The sequence below is a fragment of the Nycticebus coucang genome, chromosome 18 (genome assembly GCF_027406575.1).
Source record: "Nycticebus coucang isolate mNycCou1 chromosome 18, mNycCou1.pri, whole genome shotgun sequence".
NCBI lineage: Eukaryota > Metazoa > Chordata > Mammalia > Primates > Lorisidae > Nycticebus > Nycticebus coucang.
In genome coordinates this window covers 31,446,328-31,466,883 of record NC_069797.1, presented here as the reverse complement: position 1 = coordinate 31,466,883, position 20,556 = coordinate 31,446,328, and the positions used below count along the sequence as shown (strand labels likewise).

The 20,556-nt window shown below is 40.6% G+C and overlaps 1 protein-coding gene across 6 annotated transcripts in view; it reads right to left on the bottom strand.

Annotated features, from left to right (window-relative positions):
* Positions 1-20,556, bottom strand: part of SSH2 (slingshot protein phosphatase 2) — a 294,781-nt gene that overhangs the window by 49,446 nt on the left and 224,779 nt on the right. For 5 of the 6 annotated variants that reach the window (XR_008375703.1, XM_053570906.1, XM_053570911.1 and 2 more), the window contains 4 exons: positions 19,172-19,236; positions 7,925-8,046; positions 2,048-2,116; positions 1,264-1,329 (listed from right to left, as the gene is read on the bottom strand). Coding sequence is in view for 5 of the 6 variants with exons in the window: in XM_053570906.1 (XP_053426881.1) it covers positions 1,264-1,329; positions 2,048-2,116; positions 7,925-8,046; positions 19,172-19,236 (322 nt within the window). In the remaining variant the exon portion in view is untranslated. The remainder of the gene's footprint in view (positions 1-1,263; positions 1,330-2,047; positions 2,117-7,924; positions 8,047-19,171; positions 19,237-20,556) is intronic. The other variant, XM_053570907.1, reaches the window with a different exon arrangement.

Sequence of the window (20,556 nt, the reverse complement as noted above, 5' to 3'; positions counted from 1 at the left end):
AAACCTGGCCCCGGCCAAACTTTAACAAAAAATAGCTGGGTGTTGTGGCAGGCGCCTGTAGTTCCAGCTACTTGGGAGGCTAAGGCAAGAGAATCGCCTAAGACCAGGAGTTGGAGGTTGCTGTGAGCTGTGTGACACCATGGCACTCTACTGAGGGCGATAAAGTGAGACTCTGCCTCTACAAAATAAAAAAAAAAGAGAGAGATATTCTCAGGCCTGTTATGCAGCCTCTCCAAGCTTCAATTTTCTCATCCATAATAAGGCGTTTAATAACACTATCATGGGGAGGGGGGAAGAGGTTGATGTGATAATTAAATATACAAAGGATGCCAAAAAATGTATACGCACTTTAAGAAAGGAAAAAACTATTAAAATTATAATACTCAAGTCATGTTTGACTTTTGCAATTATAAGAGATATAACATACAATATACGAGATAACAAATGTTAACAGTACATATTGAGTTTCACAATTTTAATAGTTTTTTCCTTTTCTTAAAATGTGTATACATTTTTTTCGCACCCTCTATATAATCCATGTAAAGCATCTGGCACAATACCTGGCACATAGCCCATACGCTAACTGATGGTTATTAACAACCATGCTATTTTCTCTAAGCTTTATCTGTATTACACAAATAGCTGCTAGCAATTTAAATGGAAATTTATCTATTTATAAAGTAATTGTCAATGCTCTCCCTGATTACCCTAAGAAATCAAAAGTTAGCTGAGCACAAGTGAAATCCCATCTACATACACATACACACACACACACACACAAAATTAGCCAGGTGTGGTTGCACACACCTGTAATCCAAGCTACTCAGGAGGCTGAGGCAGGAGGATTGCTTGAGCCCAGGAACTGGAGATTGTAGTGAGCTATGATAATACCACTGTACTCCAGCCAGGGTGAGAGAGTAAGACTTGATCTCAAAAAAAAAAAAAAAAAAAAAGAAACAACGAAAACGTGTCCCTGTAACACGTATCCCTCTATTTCAATCAGCTATCTGATCCATTAAGTCTCTTCCAGAGCCTAAGAATATTTCTGAATTTTACTTCTTCACCAATGCTCAAGGCCTTTGAATATTGTACTTCTAGATCATTTTTAACTATGATGGCTACACTAACAGATCATATAAAATTTTAGACACAGATCATACCACACCATTTTCTTAGTGAATTATACCATTTTAAATATTTCTCACAAAGTATCACTTCAGTAACATTAAACAACTTTTGTAGAGATATTAGAAATCATCTTACCACATTGCCTGCACAGATACAGGTTTGAATATGTGAACTCTGTTGTCTGTTGATACGCTGAACCCACTAAATACAAAAGACAAAATCCACAATGAGGATTATTTCAGTTGTGAGTTTTCAAGGATGTTCCCCAGGCTAGCAATAGCTGGCTCAGTAGATGGAATCATCAGGCACTTCATGCAGAAGTTAACTGAAAAACTTCAATAACTGTCTGATTTTATGTACCAGGCACAATGAATGGATTCCCACACCAGTTAGGGCATTAAATCTGTTTCCTAGCTACAGCTGTGAACAAGCTGTTCTTCTGTCTATTTCTATTTGGAAGTCTTGTGGGTTCTTAGAAAATCTGACCCCAGTTTTATAAACTGGAGCAAACATCTTGTCCCTTGGGGATACATTCTAAAAACACCAGGAGATGGGGGGTGGGGGTGTCACTGGAAGGAACTGGCACAGGAAAGGAGTTATACTATAGGCCGACAGCTGGCAGTGGTGGCAGGAGGTTATATGAAACAGAACATAAGAGGACTGCAATAGTCCCACATGATCAAACTAGTTCTCCTTCGTCTGGATTCCTAACATAGCCTAGAAGAACATAAGTGAGAGACCCTGGCAAGTTGTATTTTTACTCTACTTTATGAAACAGGAGTTTAAAAGGACTCAACAAGCTGCTAAAATCACAGTTCAGTTGGGAACACTGGACCTCCCTTTTAGCTGAATGAATGCGCACTACAATAGAACCCCACCCCTAGCTTTCTGTAGAAGAATAAAAAGGAAAAGCTCTTACCCATCACCATCCAAATGAATTAGAGTGTCACTCCAGAGAGGCAGGACTAAGCCCATGGTGCAAGTACTACTGTAAGACAAAATATAGTCCCCAAATTACTCCCTGTTATTCTGGGAAGCACTCTTTTGGTTAGTAACTCTTTCAACATAATAAACTCCTAAACTCTAAATTCTGGTATAAATGTTATACTAGAGAAATTTTATATCATATTGCTGTTAATCCCATGCATGTCCTCAAGAACTGTTTTAAAGAGATGGTTAGCCAGTTTCTTATATATTTAATAAAGGAAACTTATGAATCACTCAAGATTGCTGTCCCCTTCAAGGTGACCAGGGTATGCTGGAGAGAAAGCGCAGGATGACAGTCTGACATGGTCTAGTGTTGGACCATGTGGAAGTTTCTGGAACTGAAATGGGGAATACATTGGGCCTGACACTGATCGGGACTTTGCCCCACCAGACTCACCAAAGAGAAGAGCCTCCGCCTAACTATGGGAACTTTGGTGAGCTGCGTTGGCTATGCAAAGATGTATCCCCAGCACAGATGCAGGAGTGAAGTGCGCTGTCAACAGTCTGAGCAGCTATGTCTAGGTAGCTCACACTGTAGACATGAACGCCCTGGGCTTGCTGGCCTATCACCTCCATGTGGCCTACACAAGGGATTGTCAGCTTAGCCCCACTGTGGTAGGGATGTGGACAGCAGCGGCAGCCATTAACACTCAGGTTCTGCTCCTCTTGGCCTAGCAGCTCTAAGCTAAGGCTGTCTTCCAGATGCAGCAGGCCAAGTTCCTGGCATGGCAGCTTTCATGGAGAGTACCAGGGAGATGACTACAGAGCTATTCTTACCCTAGGAAATCCTTAGCTGACTGGGAAATTGGTGATCATGGTTGCTCATTTCCTGCAGAGCCTCACTCATTGGCTAGTGCCAGGAGGGCAGCTAGTTTATCACCCGTGATCAGATGAAAAGGGGGTCATCTTAACACTGGCTCTACATTGGGTAGGTACACTGAATGTGGGATCAGATAGGGCCCAAAAGAGTTGATACCACAGGGCAGATGAACCTTTGGTAACCATCTGACTGCCCCAGGCTAACACGGCGTTTTTTAGAGGTTTGGTGGATAATAACCTGTGTGTAGGAGAAGATGAAGCCCCTGCCTGTCACTCTAGTCCTTGGATTCAGATCCACCCTACTGTGGCTTAAGCATCACTGTGGGCTAAGGGTGTCACAGAGCCAGTACTCACAACAGTAGGAACCTCTGAGTCAGGTGCCACAGGACATTAGGCCCCTCTCCAGAGCCTACCTTTCTGTATGACCTCTAGGTCCCAGAAACAGTGTAGGGGATAGATAGGACTGTGTCCTCTTCAGAACTGGAGCTACCATAGGGGTTTTAGGCTCCCAACTCTACTACCAGACCCACTATCATCTTCCCCATGCTCTTGTGGCTCTGGACTAAGGGAAGAGAATTAAAAAGTATATTTGGCTGAATTTTTCCTTTGCCCCGCTTCTTTCTTCATTTACCTTTGGTTAATCCTGCATGGGATTAATTTACCATCCTGTTTTCCATTCTAGAGCCTCCCAAGGCTAGGAAAGTAGAGCTGAAGCACCAAATCTCTGGCCTTAGAAAGCAGAGCCCAAGCCAGGTGTGGTGGCTCATCTGAGCTTACAGGTTCAAGACCAGTGTGAGCCAGAGATTTTAGATCTCATCTCTGAAAATAGCCAGGCATTGTGGCGGGCACCTGTCGTCCCAGCTACTTGAGAGGCTGAGGCAAGAGAAGCACTTAAGCCTAGGAATTTGAGGTTGCTGTGAGCTTTGATGCCAGAGCACTCTACCTAGGGTGGCAAAGTGAAACTCTGTCTCAAAAAAAAAAAAAAAAAAAAGAAAAGACAGCAGAGCCCATCCATTCCCAGAAGAAGCTTCTTTTTTGTTGCAGTTCGGCCAGGGCTGGGTTTGAACCCGCCACCCTCAGTATATGGGGCCAGCGCCCTACTCACTGAGCCACAGGCGCCGCCCAGAAGAAGCTTCTTTTAAACACTTAGCTCTGAGGCTCACTCCTTCCCCATCTTCTGTGCTTCCAGAGAACAACTTTATTCCCACAGTCACCCCCACTACTCCCATGACCACATGAAGAGGCAGTTATTGCTTTAGTCTTTCATCACAACCACTGGGCTCCCTTACCATTGGACCCAATCTCTAGTCTCAGCATTTTTCTCTTTTCCAGATCTCCTGCAGCATGGGCATCATGGCAGCAATCCCTGGACACACTGAATCTGGTACCCGTATACATTGTTAATGCTCTGGAGCTCAGCCAACAGCCCAGCAGCTTCACATATAAAAACCTTTGGAAGAAGTAGTAGTGATGCCAGGAAAAGAGGAGGGAAAAAGGCAGCTGGGAGTCTTGTCTTGAGGCCTTGATCCCCTAACTACTGCTCAGTGAAGCTAGGTATGAATATTAGAGAAAATCATGTTCTGGTATGACGAATTTATGAAAAGGACTCCCAAGGGCCTCTGTCTGACACTGTCTTCTTTCATCATGTTTAGTATTTCCTGAACTCAGAGCTCTGAGGGCCAAGTGTGAAGAAAGGAATGTGAGGGTCTGGTCTTCTAGAGCAGGATCTGGAAGATGGATATGTTCTAGAAGATGGATAAAGCATCCCCTCTCTGGCCAAAATGGCTCAAGGAAGAAGCCTAGAATATCATGGAGTACTGGCTTTGGCCATGAAACTGAATGACCTTAACTTTGAGGGAAATGAACAATTGAAGGAACTGGCCCAATGAAAAAGAAAGAAAGGTGTCTTGTGTCTCTGTGACCTGTGTGCCCTCTCAGCCATGGAGGAGAGGTCTCCCTTGGTGACCTGCTCTCTGGCATCCCCATGGCATGGGGCATCCTGGGGTCCTCCCATAGAGATCTACACCTAGATACCCCTATGTAACTTCCACCTGAATCTCATGGAGAAAAATCTCTTAGAAATGATATAAATTATCTGAGCATCATTGGTATTTTGAAGTGAACAGCATTTCTCTTAGTGTCCAAGAGGCTCAGTGGATGTATAGTAATTTCATAACATCAAGTTTACCAAACAGAATGAAAACTAGTTTCTAGCTTTTTGAGTCCCACTTTGTCTTCTATAAACTAAAATTTCCTTTGGTTAGTAGCATTTGCCATATGATTCAGGCAGGTCTACCACAAAAGGTAGATGCAGTTCACTGAGAATATATGACCGGATGCTCATATTAATAAGCATGCTTTCTGGTTAAGTTTAGGACAAAGTAAAAGAGATAAGATTAGACTTCTTCTGTTCACACTCTGGGTTAGGTGAAGCCAAAATTATTGTCCTCTGTCTCTAAGGGAGTATTCATCTGAAGGTTCCCTGCAGCCCCGGTTCCTGCTTTATAGGGTTTTCAAGGGAGGGGGCAGGGAAAACTAAGCAAAAGAAATATGAGTTAGAACAGTAATAGCCAACTCAACTTTCTGCAATAACAGAAATGTTCGATACAGGCTTGGTGCCTGTAGCTCAGTGGCTAGGGCGCTGGCCACATACAGCAAGGGCTGGTAGGTTCAAACCCGGCCAGGGCCCATCAAACAACAATGACAACTACAACAACAAAAAAAATAGCCAGGCATTGTCGTGGGCGTCTGGAGTCCCAGCTACTCTGGAGGCTTAGACAAGAGAATCGCTTAAGCCCAAGAGTTTGAGGTTGCTTTGAGCTGTGACGCCACAAGCACTCTAACACAGACAATATAATGAGACTCCGTCTCAAAAAAAAAAAAAAAAAAAAAAGAAATGTTCTATACACGTATTGGCCAATATGGTAGCCACTAGCCACACATAGCTACTGAGTATTTGAAATGTGGCTACATATGACTGAGGAACTAAAATTTTAATTTTATTTAACTTTAATTAAATAGCTACATATAGTTAGTGGCTACCATACTAGATAGTACAGACCTAGAGAGATTAAAAATCCAAAGAAGGCTGGCTTGGCGCCTGTGGCTCAAGCAGCTAAGGCGCCAGCCACGTACACCTGAGCTGGCGGGTTTGAATCCAGTCCGGGACCGCCAAACAACAATGACGGCTGTAACCAAAAAATAGCCGGGCGTTGTGGCGGGTGCCTATAGTCCCAGCTACTTGGGAGGCAGAGGCAGGAGACTTGAGCCCAGGAGTTTGAGGTTGCTGTGAGCTATGATGCCACGGCACTCTACCCAGGGCAACAGCTTGAGGCTCTGTCTCAAAAAAACAAAAACAAAAAACCCCAAAAAAGGCTGGGTATGGTGGCTCATGCCTATAATCCTAGCACTTTGGGAAAAGGAGGGAGGATCAGATGAGACTAGAAGAACAAGACCAGCCTTGGTAACACAGTTAGACCCCATCTCTATAAAAAATATAAACAATTAGCTGGGTGTTGTGGCGGGTGCCTATAGTCCCAGCTACTTGGAAGGCTGGGTCAGGAGAATCGCTTAAGCCCAAGAGTTTGAGATTGCTGTGAGCTGTGATGCCATGGCACTCTACTAAGGGCAACAAAGTGAGACTCTGTCTCAAAAAAAAAAAAAAATACATATATGCGCACACACACACACACACACACATACATATATACACAAACATAAAAATAAAAACATTAGCCAGGGACTGAGGCTGGGGTGAAGGGTGGGGGTGTATGGATCACCACTGTACACTAGCCCAGGTAACAGAGTAAGTGCTTATCTCAAAAAACCCCCCAAACCCAAATTAGAGGTCCTAAAAATCCTAATAAATGTAGATAATGCAGGTCCTCTTACTGAAAGCTCTGCTGCTTAGGTAAAACCAAGAGTTAAAGCTATGTAGGTAAAACCTTCCTAAATGTGGTCTATAAGCCTGTCTAAATTCAAAGCACATAATTAAATGCTGCAAGTGGTATGCAAGTGAATCCTTGTGAGCCTACAAGTCATTTTTAGGTTGATTTCTATATAACTCTAGTTTGGGAAACTTTCTAGGGACAATGTGATCCACCCATCCCCAATATCAGTATAAGTAGAATCACTCCCAAGCTCCTCCTCTCTTTGTGGCTAAATTTCCCCAGGTCTGGGTCACACCCCTAGCTACTCCACAGTTCCATTCTAGTCCTGTACCAGGAAGTCAATGCTTCGAGACATCTGGCAGGATTTCCTGAGGCTTATTATCTATAGTGTAAGGATCTGCTTAGCAGCCACATTCCACAGCCTTCTCAAGGTTTCTCCTAAAAGAGTGGGGAAATAATAAAGGAAAGCAACAAACCCTAAGGACACAAAAAAGCCAGGTCTGTGGGATGTGTGGTACCTTTAATTATAGAATGTAAAGTGCTGCTAAAGCCAAAGGTACAAGATTAAAAAGGTACTGCTTTAAGGATCCTCTACCATACTTCTTTTTAACTTAGAATGAAAAAGGAGGCACAAAATTCAGTAAAAGCAAGGTTTAAAGCCATGGATTAATACAAAAGATTAGAGTTCAAATGAGATCTCTTTGAACCCAGAGAGTTCAAAGGTGCACTGGTGCATTACCACAAAGGGCAGGTGCCCTAGAATCATTGTTACTTATTAAAATAGAGTATACTGACAAGAAAAGGCAACTTTTTTTTTTTTTTCTGGAGATCTAAGTTTAAAACATTTGCTTTTATCATGTCATTACTATGTAAAGATGAGAGGAAGGTAAGGAATATTGGTAAATCAGGAACACACAACCAAAGATATTCACTAAACATGCTTGTTTCTCAAGACTGTAGTTAAGATACTTTTATGTTTTCTCATTTCATGCTTTGAACTTTTAAAAGCAGAATCATAAAAAAGTTGTTATAATTCTAAAGGCAATGGCAACAGATTTAAAAAAGAGTTTTCCTATTCATCCCTTTTTGTAGTACCATACCTGTCATTAGAGGAGAAATCCATCCCTAGAACGATGCTCTCTTCAGTGTCTTGTCTACCATTAGTTGAAACTACTACCATATAGCGTGTTCGGTTCTGGTAAGTACTTTCCAGTCTTACAGCCTGGAGATTAATAGGCAATAGAGAAATTAAGAAATTTAGAGGATTAATTTTATATCACTTAACCCTTTTCCCTCAGCTTTGTAAAGCGTACATAGGAAGCCAACAGAGCCAATAAGTAGTTAAGAGACATAAATCAAATCCAGGCTCATATACTAACTATAAAACTTTTGGTAATTATTAAATTAACTGGAAGGAGATATAATAATACCTGCTCATCCTGTTTTTTAAAGGGTCTTACAAAATTATGCATGTAAGGCAAGGTGCTTGGCATATAATAAATGCTCAATGTTTGCTATTAGCATAATTTATAACAACAATTACCAGAGCGTGTTCTAAAGACTGAAGAGGGAATTGTGAAATATGTGAATTTGAGCATTGGTCTCACAGATACAACTCTCACATACGATCATAATATGAAGCAAACTAGTAGTATCATCTAAAATTCTAAGGAGAGTATTAGCTGTGCTCTATACACTACACACTGCAAGATTTTCTTTAGTTTCAATGATAATTAAAGAAAATTGCTTTTTCAGAGATGTCTCATTATTGTTTTATAAAATTTTTAATTTATTGCTTATTTACAAAGACCCTTATTTATAAAGGGCCTTCAGAAAATTTGAATATGGGTAAAAACTTAGATGAAATTAAAATTAACTATTAAGTGTAATAATGGCATTGTGGTTACTATGTTTTTTCCTTAAGTATCTAAAGTGAAATGACATGATGTCTGACTTTTATTTTAAAATGTTGCAACAAAAGAAAAAAAAGGAAGGAAGGAAGGATGGGGGAAGACATATGAAAGAAATCAGGCATACTAGCAATGGTTATTAATGCTGAGTAGTGAGTTCATAAGGATATATTTTCTTTGACATGTTTGGAAATTTTCTAAGTAAGAAGTTCAGAAAGACACCTTATAAACCTTAGAAATAAAATAAAACAACTTCCAGGCAATACTGATTCAAATATTTATTATATGTATATTGTTCATATAATTACAGTTTAAGCAAGTAAGTGCTGAGGATTCAATGGTGGAGAGAAGACATGCTTCCTGCCCTCATGAGAGGGCATACTCTAATCTACTCTTTCATTTGTTAATGATAATAATAATAATGACATGTCCCTTGAAGCCAAGAAAATGTGCTCTGAAGGCAAATTCCTATGTATAAAATAACCCCTGTTCCTTATATCAGAAGAGAAACAAAATTCCAATTCATCAACTGGCTCAAGATATTTGTCAGAAATTTCTATTTGGAATTTTTTCCAAGGCTGCTAAAGGAGGAGTCCCCCCCCTCCCGCTTAACTCTGTCACTATTCCAAAATGACCAGGCAAGGAGAAAAAGAGGCATAGTCACACGGCACAAATGACCCATTTAGCAAGGCAGAAGCAAGATTCCCGTGACTATCTTTTTGTCTCTATCCTGACATTCCTAGGAAAATCTAGAGAAGCACAAATGGCAGAAGTGGCTACATTAAAACTTGTCTCTAGTAAAAGCTAATACAACAAGAACGTAATGCTCATTGTTTTGATGCCAGATGCTTAAGATAGATAATTGCACTGCTAACTTTATGTTCTATAAAGTAATAGAGCATTTAAAACCAAATTCACGGCTGGGTGCCCGTAGCTCAGTGATTAGGGTGCCAGCCACATAGACCAGGGCTGATGGGTTCAAACTCAGCATGGGCCTGCTAAACAACAATAACAACCATAACAACAAAAATAGCCGGGTGTTATGGTGGACACCTGTAGTCCCAGCTACTCGGGAAGCTGAAGCAAATCACTTAAGCTCCAGAGTTTGAGGTTGCTTTGAGTTGTAATGGCACGGCACTCTACTGAGGGCGACACAGTGAGACTCTGTCTCAAAAAAAATAAAAAAACCCAACCAAATTCACATATGAGAAGCTAAGGGTACTAACATTTCAGTGAACTAAGTTCTAGAGGGCTGGGATCAAGGGAAAAAGCATTATGCGCATCAAACTATGGATAAAAGGAAATGCACATGAGATAGACTGGGAGGCAGTACTGACTCTCTACTGACTCTATGATCGTAGAAACACTCTACAACACGTTAATGATGGTGCAGATAAATTAGAATTTCTTATAAACAAGATCTCAGATATTATTTACATATATAAAATGGACTTGCCTTGGCCTAAGTTTCTTGATATATTAGAGGATTTTTCATCCTTTCTCTAGGAACAACTTCTGATAATTTATCTACAGCTCCAAGAAGTAGCAAGTGATTGGCCAGGTCAAAGAAAAAATATATCCTTGGTAAATATTACCTATAATGCAAGTTACCAGGCCAAGTTAGAAGTGGGCATCATGAGTTTGTTTGTGATACTAAATGCAAACATTAGTTGTCTTTTTTTAAAAAGAAAGTGGTGTTTGCTTGTTTGCTTATTTATTTGTTTTTGAAGAAGAGTCTCACTTTGTCGCCCTAAGCATACTGCCATGGTGTTTGCTTGTTTGCTTATTTATTTGTTTTTGAGAAAGAGTCTCACTATGTCGCCCACAGCATAGTGCCATGCTGTGGTGTTGTAGCTCTCAGCAACCTCAGACTCTTGGGCTTAAGCAATCCTCTTGCCTCAGCCTCCCTAGTAGCTAGAACTATAGGCCCACCTACTATGCCAACACCCTTGGCTGGTTTTTCTATTTTTAGTAGAGATGGGTTCTCTCTCTTATTCAGGCTGGTCTCAAACTCCAGAGCATAAGGGATCCTCCTACCTTGGCCTCCTAGAGGGCTAGGATTATAGAAGAGACCCACTACACCCTACCTGAGGTTTATTTATTTACTCTATCAAGAGCATTTCAGATGTTTGGCTCTTTGTTGTCTAATCTAATTATAAAAGAAGACCTCCCCCCCGCCCCCAACCTAATGGGAAAGGCCCCAGCTATCTCACATTGATCTGGGCTTAAATAAGCACATTTCAGACTCATTCAATTTTAAACTACTTACATGGAAGAATAGCACTTAAGAGTTCTTGGAACTTGATCACAGGCCTCTAGACAGTACCCACAGTAGTTCATAAATTCTTACTAAAGGGAAGAGGAGGCTCGGCGCCCATACTCAGTGGTTAGGGCACTGGCCACATACACCAAAGCTGTCAGGTTCAAGCCCGAGCCGGGCCTGCTAAACAACAATGACAATTGCAAGCAAAAAACAGCTGGATGTTGTGGCGGGCACCTGCTACAATCCCAGCTACTTGGGAAGCTGAGGCAAAAGAATCACTTAAGCTCAAGAGTTTGAGGTTGCTATGATCTGTTACGCTATGGCACTCTACCAAGGGCAACATAGTGAGACTCTGTCTCTAAAAAAAAAAAAAAAAGGCGGGGGGGAAGAGGAGCTTTAATTAGAGGGTCAGAAGCCAAGACATTAACTCAATTTCTATATCCTGTAAGAAGAGCAAAATAAAATCATTAAGAAAAAATTATGAAATGCCAGGGGATAAAAGTTCCTTTTAAGCTTTAAGATTCTAAGTTAAGGGCGGCGCCTGTGGCTCAGTGAGTAGGGCGCCGGCCCCATATGCCGAGGGTGGCGGGTTCAAACCCAGCCCCGGCCAAACTGCAACCAAAAAATAGCCTGGCGTTGTGGCGGGCGCCTGTAGTCCCAGCTGCTCGGGAGGCTGAGGCAAGAGAATCGCGTAAGCCCAAGAGTTAAGAGGTTGCTGTGAGCCGTGTGACGCCACGGTACTCTACCTGAGGGCGGTACAGTGAGACTCTGTCTCTACAAAAAAAAAAAAATAAGATTCTAAGTTAAAAATGAAAATTTATGAGCCACAAACATAAAGAAAAATTTAATATCCACCCTGATTTGAAGTTTATTTTATATTCCTTTGTTGGGGAGATTAGTAAAATCTAAATCTAATTTGTCAAGTCAATCAGAGAAATGTCTTTTTTTTTTTTTTGAGACAGAATTTCACTCTGTAGCCCTGGGTAGAGTGCCACTGTGTCACTGTACTTCACAGCAACCTCCAACTCTTGAGCTCTAGCCATCCTCTTGCTTTAGCCTCCCCAAGTAGCTGAGACTACAGGTGGGCACCACTACGCCTGGCTAGTTTTTCTATTTATAGTAGAGGTAGGGTCTCGCTCTTGCTCAGGCTGGTCTCAAACTCATAAGCTCAAGCAATCCACTGGCCTCGGCCTCCCAGAATGCTAGGATTACAGCTGTGAGCCACCACACCTAGCCTAAAAATGTGGCACCTGTAAATCAGTGGGTAGGGCACTGGCCACATACACTGAGGCTGGCGTTTCGAACCCCGCCTGGGCCAGCTAAAAACCAACAATGACAACTGCAAGAACAACAACAACAAAAATAGGCAGGCAACCAAAAAATAGCCGGGTGTTGTGGTGGCACCTGTGGTCCTACCTACTTGGGAGGCTGAGGCAAGAGAATCGCTCGAGCACAAGAGTTTGAGTTTGCTGTGAGCTGTAATGCCACAACACTCTACCCAGGATGACAGCTTGAGAGTCTGTCTCAAAATAAATAAATAAATAAAGTGTGATTTAAAATGGCAGTTTGGGCTTGGCGCCGGCCATATGCATGGGTGCTGGCGGGTTTGAACCTGGCTCGGGCCTGCCAGACAACAATGACAATGACAACAACAACAAAAATAACCGGGCATTGTGGCGGGCGCCTATAGTCCCAGCTATTTGGGAGGCTGAGGCAAGAGAATCGCTTAAGCCCAAGAGTTTGAGGTTGTTGTGAGTTGTGATGCCATGGCACTCTATCAGGGTGACATAGTGACACTGTCTCAAACAAAAAAATTAATAAATAAAATGGCAGTTTGTATGTAATACCCTGATACTGAAAACAACAGCATTCAATGTTTCCTAAGTCTCCAGAACTTACATGGAATAAGTGATTGGAGTAAGACAATAACTGATAGGGCACTTCATTAATCAACTATTTTCATTGAAAAGTACACTATTATAACTGTCCAACAAAACATATTCTAAATTTTTAATTTGGCAACAACAGCAACTGAGAAAATTATCTAAAAACCTACATTTACTGCTTAAATTTGGAATCCCCTATTACAAGTTTCAGGTGAACAGCACCAATCTTTTTTTCTTTTTTGGAGCTTCAAGCTGTTGCCCTGGGTAGAGTGCCATGGCATCACAGCTCACAGCAACCTCCAACTCCTGGGCTCAAGCGATTCTCCTGCCTCCGCCTCCCAAGTAGCTGGGACTACAGGCACCCGCCACAACGCCGGCTATTTTTTGGTTGCAGTCGTCATTGTTGTTTGGTGGGCCGGGGCTGGATTCGAACCCGCCAGCTCCGGTGTATGTGGCTAGTACCTTAGCCACTTGAGCCATAGGCGCCCAGCCAGAACAGCAGCAATTTTAGGAACTGAAGTAGGCTTAAGAAGTCATCTCCTGCCTCTGCTTCATTCTTGAAAAAACCCAACCTGTTTTCAAAGATCATCTATCAAAGAATAACATTAAAAATTCCCTCAGTAACTAATTTAAATGCTTAACCTAATCATAAGCAATTCACAAAAACCACCTGATCCAAGTGCTTTTCTCCTCAGCATAATCTGATATTAGGAAATACTTCCCCTTTAGTTTACACTGCACCTCTTTGCCTTTAATTTCTTTTTACCAAGAGTCTTACATCGTGCCCTTGCATGCAATGTTTATCCTCAGTGAAACCACATTATAAAGTCCCAAAGTCTAGACAGGCAGCTCACCCAATCTATCAGAGGGAAAGGTTTCAAAAGTATGTAAATATTAAATTCTAGCCAAAAGAACAAAGCAAAGCCAACAGCTAAAATTAAAATAGACTTCAAATGTGACACAATAAACTAAAGACACCTAATCTTTAAAAAAAAAAAAAAAGACTGGAGCTTGAAGTAGTCTCTGGATTCATTTTTTAAAATCTACCTCTAGTGGGTGGCGCCTGTGGCTCAGTGAGTAGGGTGCCGGTCCCATATGCCGGAGGTGGTGTCCCCGGCCAAAAATAAATAAATAAATAAATAAAATCTACCTCTAGTTCTTAAAAAAAAAATCTATGAATTATATTCTGTGCAGTCATTAAACACCATGATTCATTTATTGACATGGAAAAGATACACATGACAAACTATGAAGAAAGTGGGTTACGAAACAGTATTTATATTTTTTAACCTCATTTTTGTAAAACTAAAAACAAGGTGCTCTCTCATACATACATACAAAAAAGAAAAAAAAAAAAGACTGGAAAAATACTTATCCAAATTGCTAAGAATGGTTTTCTCAGAGTGTAGAATACAGAGTGATCTTTACTTTCTTCTTGACACGTTCTCACATTGTCTGATTTAGGAAAAAAACCCATGTAATAGTTATACTTAGAAAAAAAGAAACATATGGTAAAAACCAAAATCATAAAATTCAACTTTCTTAAAGTTTCCTGTATTCAAAAAGAACTTTTTTTTACCTATTAGCACCTCAGCTCTAGTTAAGAATATTAATTGAAGTTATTTACTTCAAAATGTCCTGAAAATTCTCAATTTTCCACTTACTATAAAGCCACTTCCTTTATTATACTAGTTACAGTTTTCCTACCTACTAAAGTTAATGCTCGATACCTATATTTGGAAGGCAAAGCTACCCTGGGGGAAATGACTGGTTTTGTCCTATTTTCAATGGTAAAGCAAAATTTAGAGTTTAGTAGAGTTATTAAAAAAATAAAGGCAGGACTTTTAGTTGACTATCAAACTTTTAACCTTATGCAGAAATCCCAAGATAAGAGTTTAAGCATTCCAAATTTAACTCAAAACAAAAGCCTTTGCTTTGAGTATACAAATGCTCCTTTCAGTCAGAAAAGTGCTAATTTGTCCAAAGTCATACAATGTATTCACTCATTTTCTTGAAGATGACTCACTCAATAAACTGAAACATAATGACTATGTGTTTGTAACAATTCAAAACAACTGTAAAATGGCTTGTCATTTGAAAACTCTGAATTAATTTAGAAGCATCAGTTACATTTTCTGAATTTATATTTTGTAAATGTAAAGCAGCTGAAGCTGCATATTTTAGTAAGAAAAGACTTAACTGCCTGCTCTGCCTTTCTAATTGCTTCCTTCATGTCGTCTCAAGTCGTTAAAATTATTATTATTATTTTTTTTTTTTTGAGACAATGCCCAGCTATTTTTCGTTGTGGTTGCCATTGTTGTTTAGCTGGCCTGGGCCAGATTTGAACCCGCCAGCCTCGGTGTATGTGGCTGGTGCCATAACCACTGTGCTACAGGTGCCGAGCCCATTAAAATTATTTTGATAGAGGTTCAAACCAAACTCCAGAACGTTATCAATGAGAAAAAGATAGACCAAGTAATGTTAAAATCTCAACTTCAGCTTTACCAAACCACACAAATTTTGGTAATTTGTGTGGACGCTATCATGCCTGATAGGCATCCAAGTATGTACAAGTGACTATTACGGGTTTTAGAGAACTGTACTAAAAATGTGCTTCCTTGACATTAGCATTGACATCACGGGGAAACTGGTTAAAAATACAAATTATCGGGTGGTGCCATTGGCTCAATGAGTAGGGCGCTGGCCCCATATACCGAGGGTGGCGGGTTCCAACCCTGCCCTGGCCAAACTACAACAAAAAATAGCCAGGTGCCTGTAGTCCCAGCTACTCAGGAGGCTGAGGCTAGAGAGTCACCTAAGTCCAAGAGCTGGAGGTTGCTGTGAGCTGTGATGGTTTTGCTAAGAATGGTTTTCTCAGAGTGTAGAACACTACTGAGGGTGACAAAGTGTGACTCTGTCTCAAAAAAAAAAAAAAAATACAAATTATCGGTCAGGCACTGTGGCTCACACCTATAATCCTAGAACTCTGGGAGGACGAGGCAAATGGATTGCTTGAGCTCACGAGTTCGAGACCAGCCTGAGCAAAAAGTGAGACAACCCCCCCACCCCCGTCTCTACTAAAAATAGAATAACTGAGGCAAGAGGATCGCTTGAGCCCAGGAGTTGGAGGTGGCTATGAGCTATGACACCACAGCACTCTACCCTGGCTGACAGCTTGAGACTCTGTCTCAAAAAAATAAAAATAAGGGCGGCGCCTGTGGCTCAGTGAGTAGGGCGCCGGTCCCATATGCCGGAGGTGGCGGGTTCAAACCCAGCCCCGGCCAAAAACCACAAAAAAAAAAATAAATAAATAAATAAATAAAATAAAAATAAAAAATAAAAAATAATCAGCTTGAGCAAGAGCAAGATCCCAACTCTACAAAAAATAGAAAAATTTTCTGGGAGGCTGAGGTAGGAGGATTACTTAAACCGAGAAGTGTGAGATTGCAGAGAGCTAATCAGACGGCCACTATCTTCTAGCCTGGGTGGTAAGAACGAGATCTTGTCTTAAACAAAAAAAAAAAAAAAAAAGAATTTATCCCTGCTTCCCCCTCATCAAACAAACTGTATAGGTGGAGAACAGCAATTGTATTTTGACAAAGTTCTCTAGGTGATTGATATGTATTCTAAAGTTTGAGAATCACTGCTTTATATTAATACTGTAGGAACTGTACTTCCCCTTTGTTCACTTTTAAAGAACTGTTTAAGATGGGCGGCGCCTGTGGCTCAGTCAGTAAGGCGCCGGCCCCGTATACCGAGGGTGATGGGTTCAAACCCGGCCCCGGCCAAACTGCAACCAAAAAATAGCAGGGCGTTTTAGCCGGGCGTCGTGGTGAGCGCCTGTAGTCCCAGCTACTCGGGAGGCTGAGGCAAGAGAATCGCTTAAGCCCAAGAGTTGGAGGTTGCTGTGAGCTGTGTGAGGCCACGGCACTCTACCGAGGGCCATAAAGTGAGACTCTGTCTCTACAAAAAAAAAAAAGAACTGTTTAAGAAAGAAGTATGTCAAGATATACAGACAAGATTGACAAATATACAATGTTACTTTAGTCAGGATATAAAAAGATTTAAAAAAATGAAAAGTCAGAATATAAAATAATTATGAAGGATATATTTTAAATTTTAAAGTTTCCCAAGAAAAATTAGTGGGCCATGTAAAAAAGGCAATAGAAGCAGATTTCCAGAGAAAGAAATGACAAAATTAAATACAGCATGATTAAGAGGATGAAAAATCAGTAATTACCACAGAGTTCAGAGGCCTGATCCATCTTTCCACAGTTAATCTTGTATTCTACTCATTATCTCTCTTCCTGGACAGAAAGTAGAGATTAACTACTTAAATCTAACATGTCTGTGTCTGTGGCTCTCAGTTAATTTACAAGTAACCACTCTAATCTAGAAGGACTCATTACCACATCCCTGGAGTACTATAATAACTACCCAATGGGTCCTCTTGATTTAAAATGACCTTTTTGGGTGGTGCCTGTGGCTCAGTGGGTAGGTCACCAGCCCCATATACCGAGGGTGGTGGGTTTGAATCTAGCCCCGGCCAAACTGCAACAACAACAACAAAATAGCCAGGCATTGTGTAGTAGCTGTAGTCCCAGCTACTCAGGAGGCTGAGGCAAGAAAATCGCCTAAGCCCAGGAGTTGGAGGTTGGTATGAGCTATGACACCACAGCACACTACTGGGGGTGATAAAGTGAGACTCTGTCTCTAAAAAAATAAATACATAAAATAAAATTAAAATAAAATGACCTTTTCCTTTTCTCTATTCTGTTTTAATTTCTGAGGAATCTTCCTTAAATACTGTAGTTTTCCTGTCAGTCCCTGGCTCAAAAATCTGTAATGTTTCACAAACTACTTACTGTAAAGTGAGAGGAACTACCTCTAGTTAGTAATCTAGAAGGTCAGATAGGAAATGTAAATGGGTAAAGTAAGTCAGGTGAATTATTAAATACATAGAAATACTTTTCAATATCCACAAATAAATATGCTCATCCCATTTTTGTTTTCCTGGATCTATTAGAGGTATTATTATAAGCAAACTGACATGGCAGGAATGATGACAAATGATGACGCTGACTTTATTATCTATAAGACAATAAGATAGGAAGGGGATTATGGTAAATTAAGAAACCATGTCAGAATTTACCTTAACCCAGTCTAGTCAAGTTTTGCCATGTGAGAATAAAGTCAGAAATTTTTGATTTTTGAAGATAAGCCCTAAGTAGGGATTTTTTATATGAAATTATCTGACTTTAAAATTCTGGCTTACATTAAACAACAACAACATGGCTCATACCTGTAATCCTAGCACTCTAGGGGGCCAAGGTCAGTGGATTGCCTGAGCTCAGGAGTTTGTGGCCAGCCTGAGCAAGAGTGAGATCCTTTCTCTACTGAAAATAGAAAAACTAGCCAGGCTTTGTGGTGCACACTTGTAGTCCCAGCTACTTGGGAGGCTGGGCCCAAGAACTAGAGGTTGCTGTGAGCTATGATGCCATAGCACTCTACTGAGGGCGACATAGTAAGATTGTCTCAAAAACAACCAACAACACTGTGTGATCCAAACAAAACATATCTCTCACCTAAGAGCTGCCAGTTTGAGAATTCCAGTTTAGAGCATATTAAATCCTTATTTGCCTGCCTTATTTTTCTAGCATCTATCTTCCTTATAATAACAGTAAAACCACACATAGTAGCAATTTATGCTCTTCCTGTCCATTTGGTCTTTTTAACTGTGAGAGGTAGTCAGGAGATGAGGAAATATGCACAGACACGATAAAGTAACTTGTCCAACATTATATAATTAATAAGAACCTAAGTCCAGTATCAATCCTTGGCCATTTCACTCTCTCCTTGTCTTTCCCTCTATGTGTGTGTGTGTGTGTTTTCACTTTATGTGTTTTTGTGTAAGTTATGTCCCCATCTAGAATGATTTCTTTTTACCAATCCAAATCTTATCATCTTTTAAAATCCTGCTCAAGCTCCACTATCTATATAAACCTTCCTCAATTAGGTCAAATCTCCAAGTTTTCTCTTCTTTTTCTGAACTTCAATCGTTATTAGTCAGTAACTTAGAAATTTGTGCTAACTGTCTTGAACCATCAAATTATTTCATATCACATTAGCTAATATTCCTCAATTACATTCTAAGATCCTGGATAATAATGATATACCATTCATCTTTCCTATTCCACATAGTTTTATGTCCCAACATAAAAATGTTTAACAATAACTATCTTAGATAGTCTTCTGAGAAAGAAAATTATGGTGACACCATTAACTTACCAGCCTGATATTGTCTTCTGGGCGGAGAAGTATGAACATTGCTTGAAGATGCTGTTGGAGATCACCTGGTAAAATTACGAATCAAAGGATAATTATTCTCCTTTTGAATGTCAACAGAGAAAATTTCTTCTACCTTTAGCAACTTTGGTAAAATAAAGTCTGATTCACTGAAGGACTCTTATTAGACATAGAAATTAAATAATATGATACTGACTCCTTTTAAATGGAAAGAGAGAATGGTAGGCTATATCTTTATACATTCAGTTTTAGTCTACACTATATTAAAATTTGTGTCTGTCCTATGAAAGGTGTACTTGAGACCAATTTCAGAATCATGTAATGTACTATGGTGGAGGCTGATGAGAGATTTGCTGGGCAGAGGCAACACTGCCTGTGTTTTCAGGCCCACTGAAGGTGGCAATGAAGGCATTTTGAAAATGTGGTGTATAGTTAGAAGAATTATCCACATTTTTTAAAAAGCTAACCATTTTGCCATTCTTATCTCTATAATAATCAGCTTCAGTTGTACTTCACCTAAGAAGATTCTTAGATTCCTCCCAGAATAATGTAATAGTTTAAAATGATTTCCACAAGAGTGGCTGCTATTAAAATGAGAATATATATATATAGCATATCATGAATATATATGTCTTGAACATATTATTAGATGCTTTAAATGGGCAGCCATTATTTGAATCTTCACTTGTTTCTTTTATTTTTGAGACAGAGTCTTGCTCTGTCACCCAGGCTAGAGTGCCATGGCCTCAGCCTAGCTCACAGCAACCTCAAATTCTGGTGCTCAATTAATCCTCCTGTCTCAGCTTCCCAAGCAGCTGGAACCACAGATGTGCACTACCATGCCTGGCTAATTTTTGTACTTTTTATTTTATTTTATTTTGAGACAGTCTCTCACTATGTCACCCTTGGTAGACTGCCATTGCGTCACAGCTCACAGCAACCTCAAACTCTTGGGCTTAAGCGATTCTCTTGCCTCAGCCTCCCAAGTAGCTGGGACTACAGGTGCCCACTACAATGCCCGGCTATTCTTTTGTTGTAGTTGTCATTGTTTTGCAGGTCTGGGCCGGGTTTGAACCCGCTAGCTCCAGTGTATGTGGCTGGCGCCCAGCCACTGAGCTACAGGCGCCGAGCCTAATTTTTGTACTTTTAGAGAGATAGGGTTGGGGTCTTGTTCTTGCTTAGGTTGGTCTTGAACTCCTAACCTCCAGCAGGCCTCCCACTCTGGCCTCCCAGAATGCTAGGATTACAGCACCCAACCTTCACTTGTTCTTGACAAAGAAACATTTTATAAAACTAAGTCACACCAGGTATAGTGGCTCATGTCTGTAATTTCCAACACTATGGGAGGCCAAGGCAGGTGGATTGCC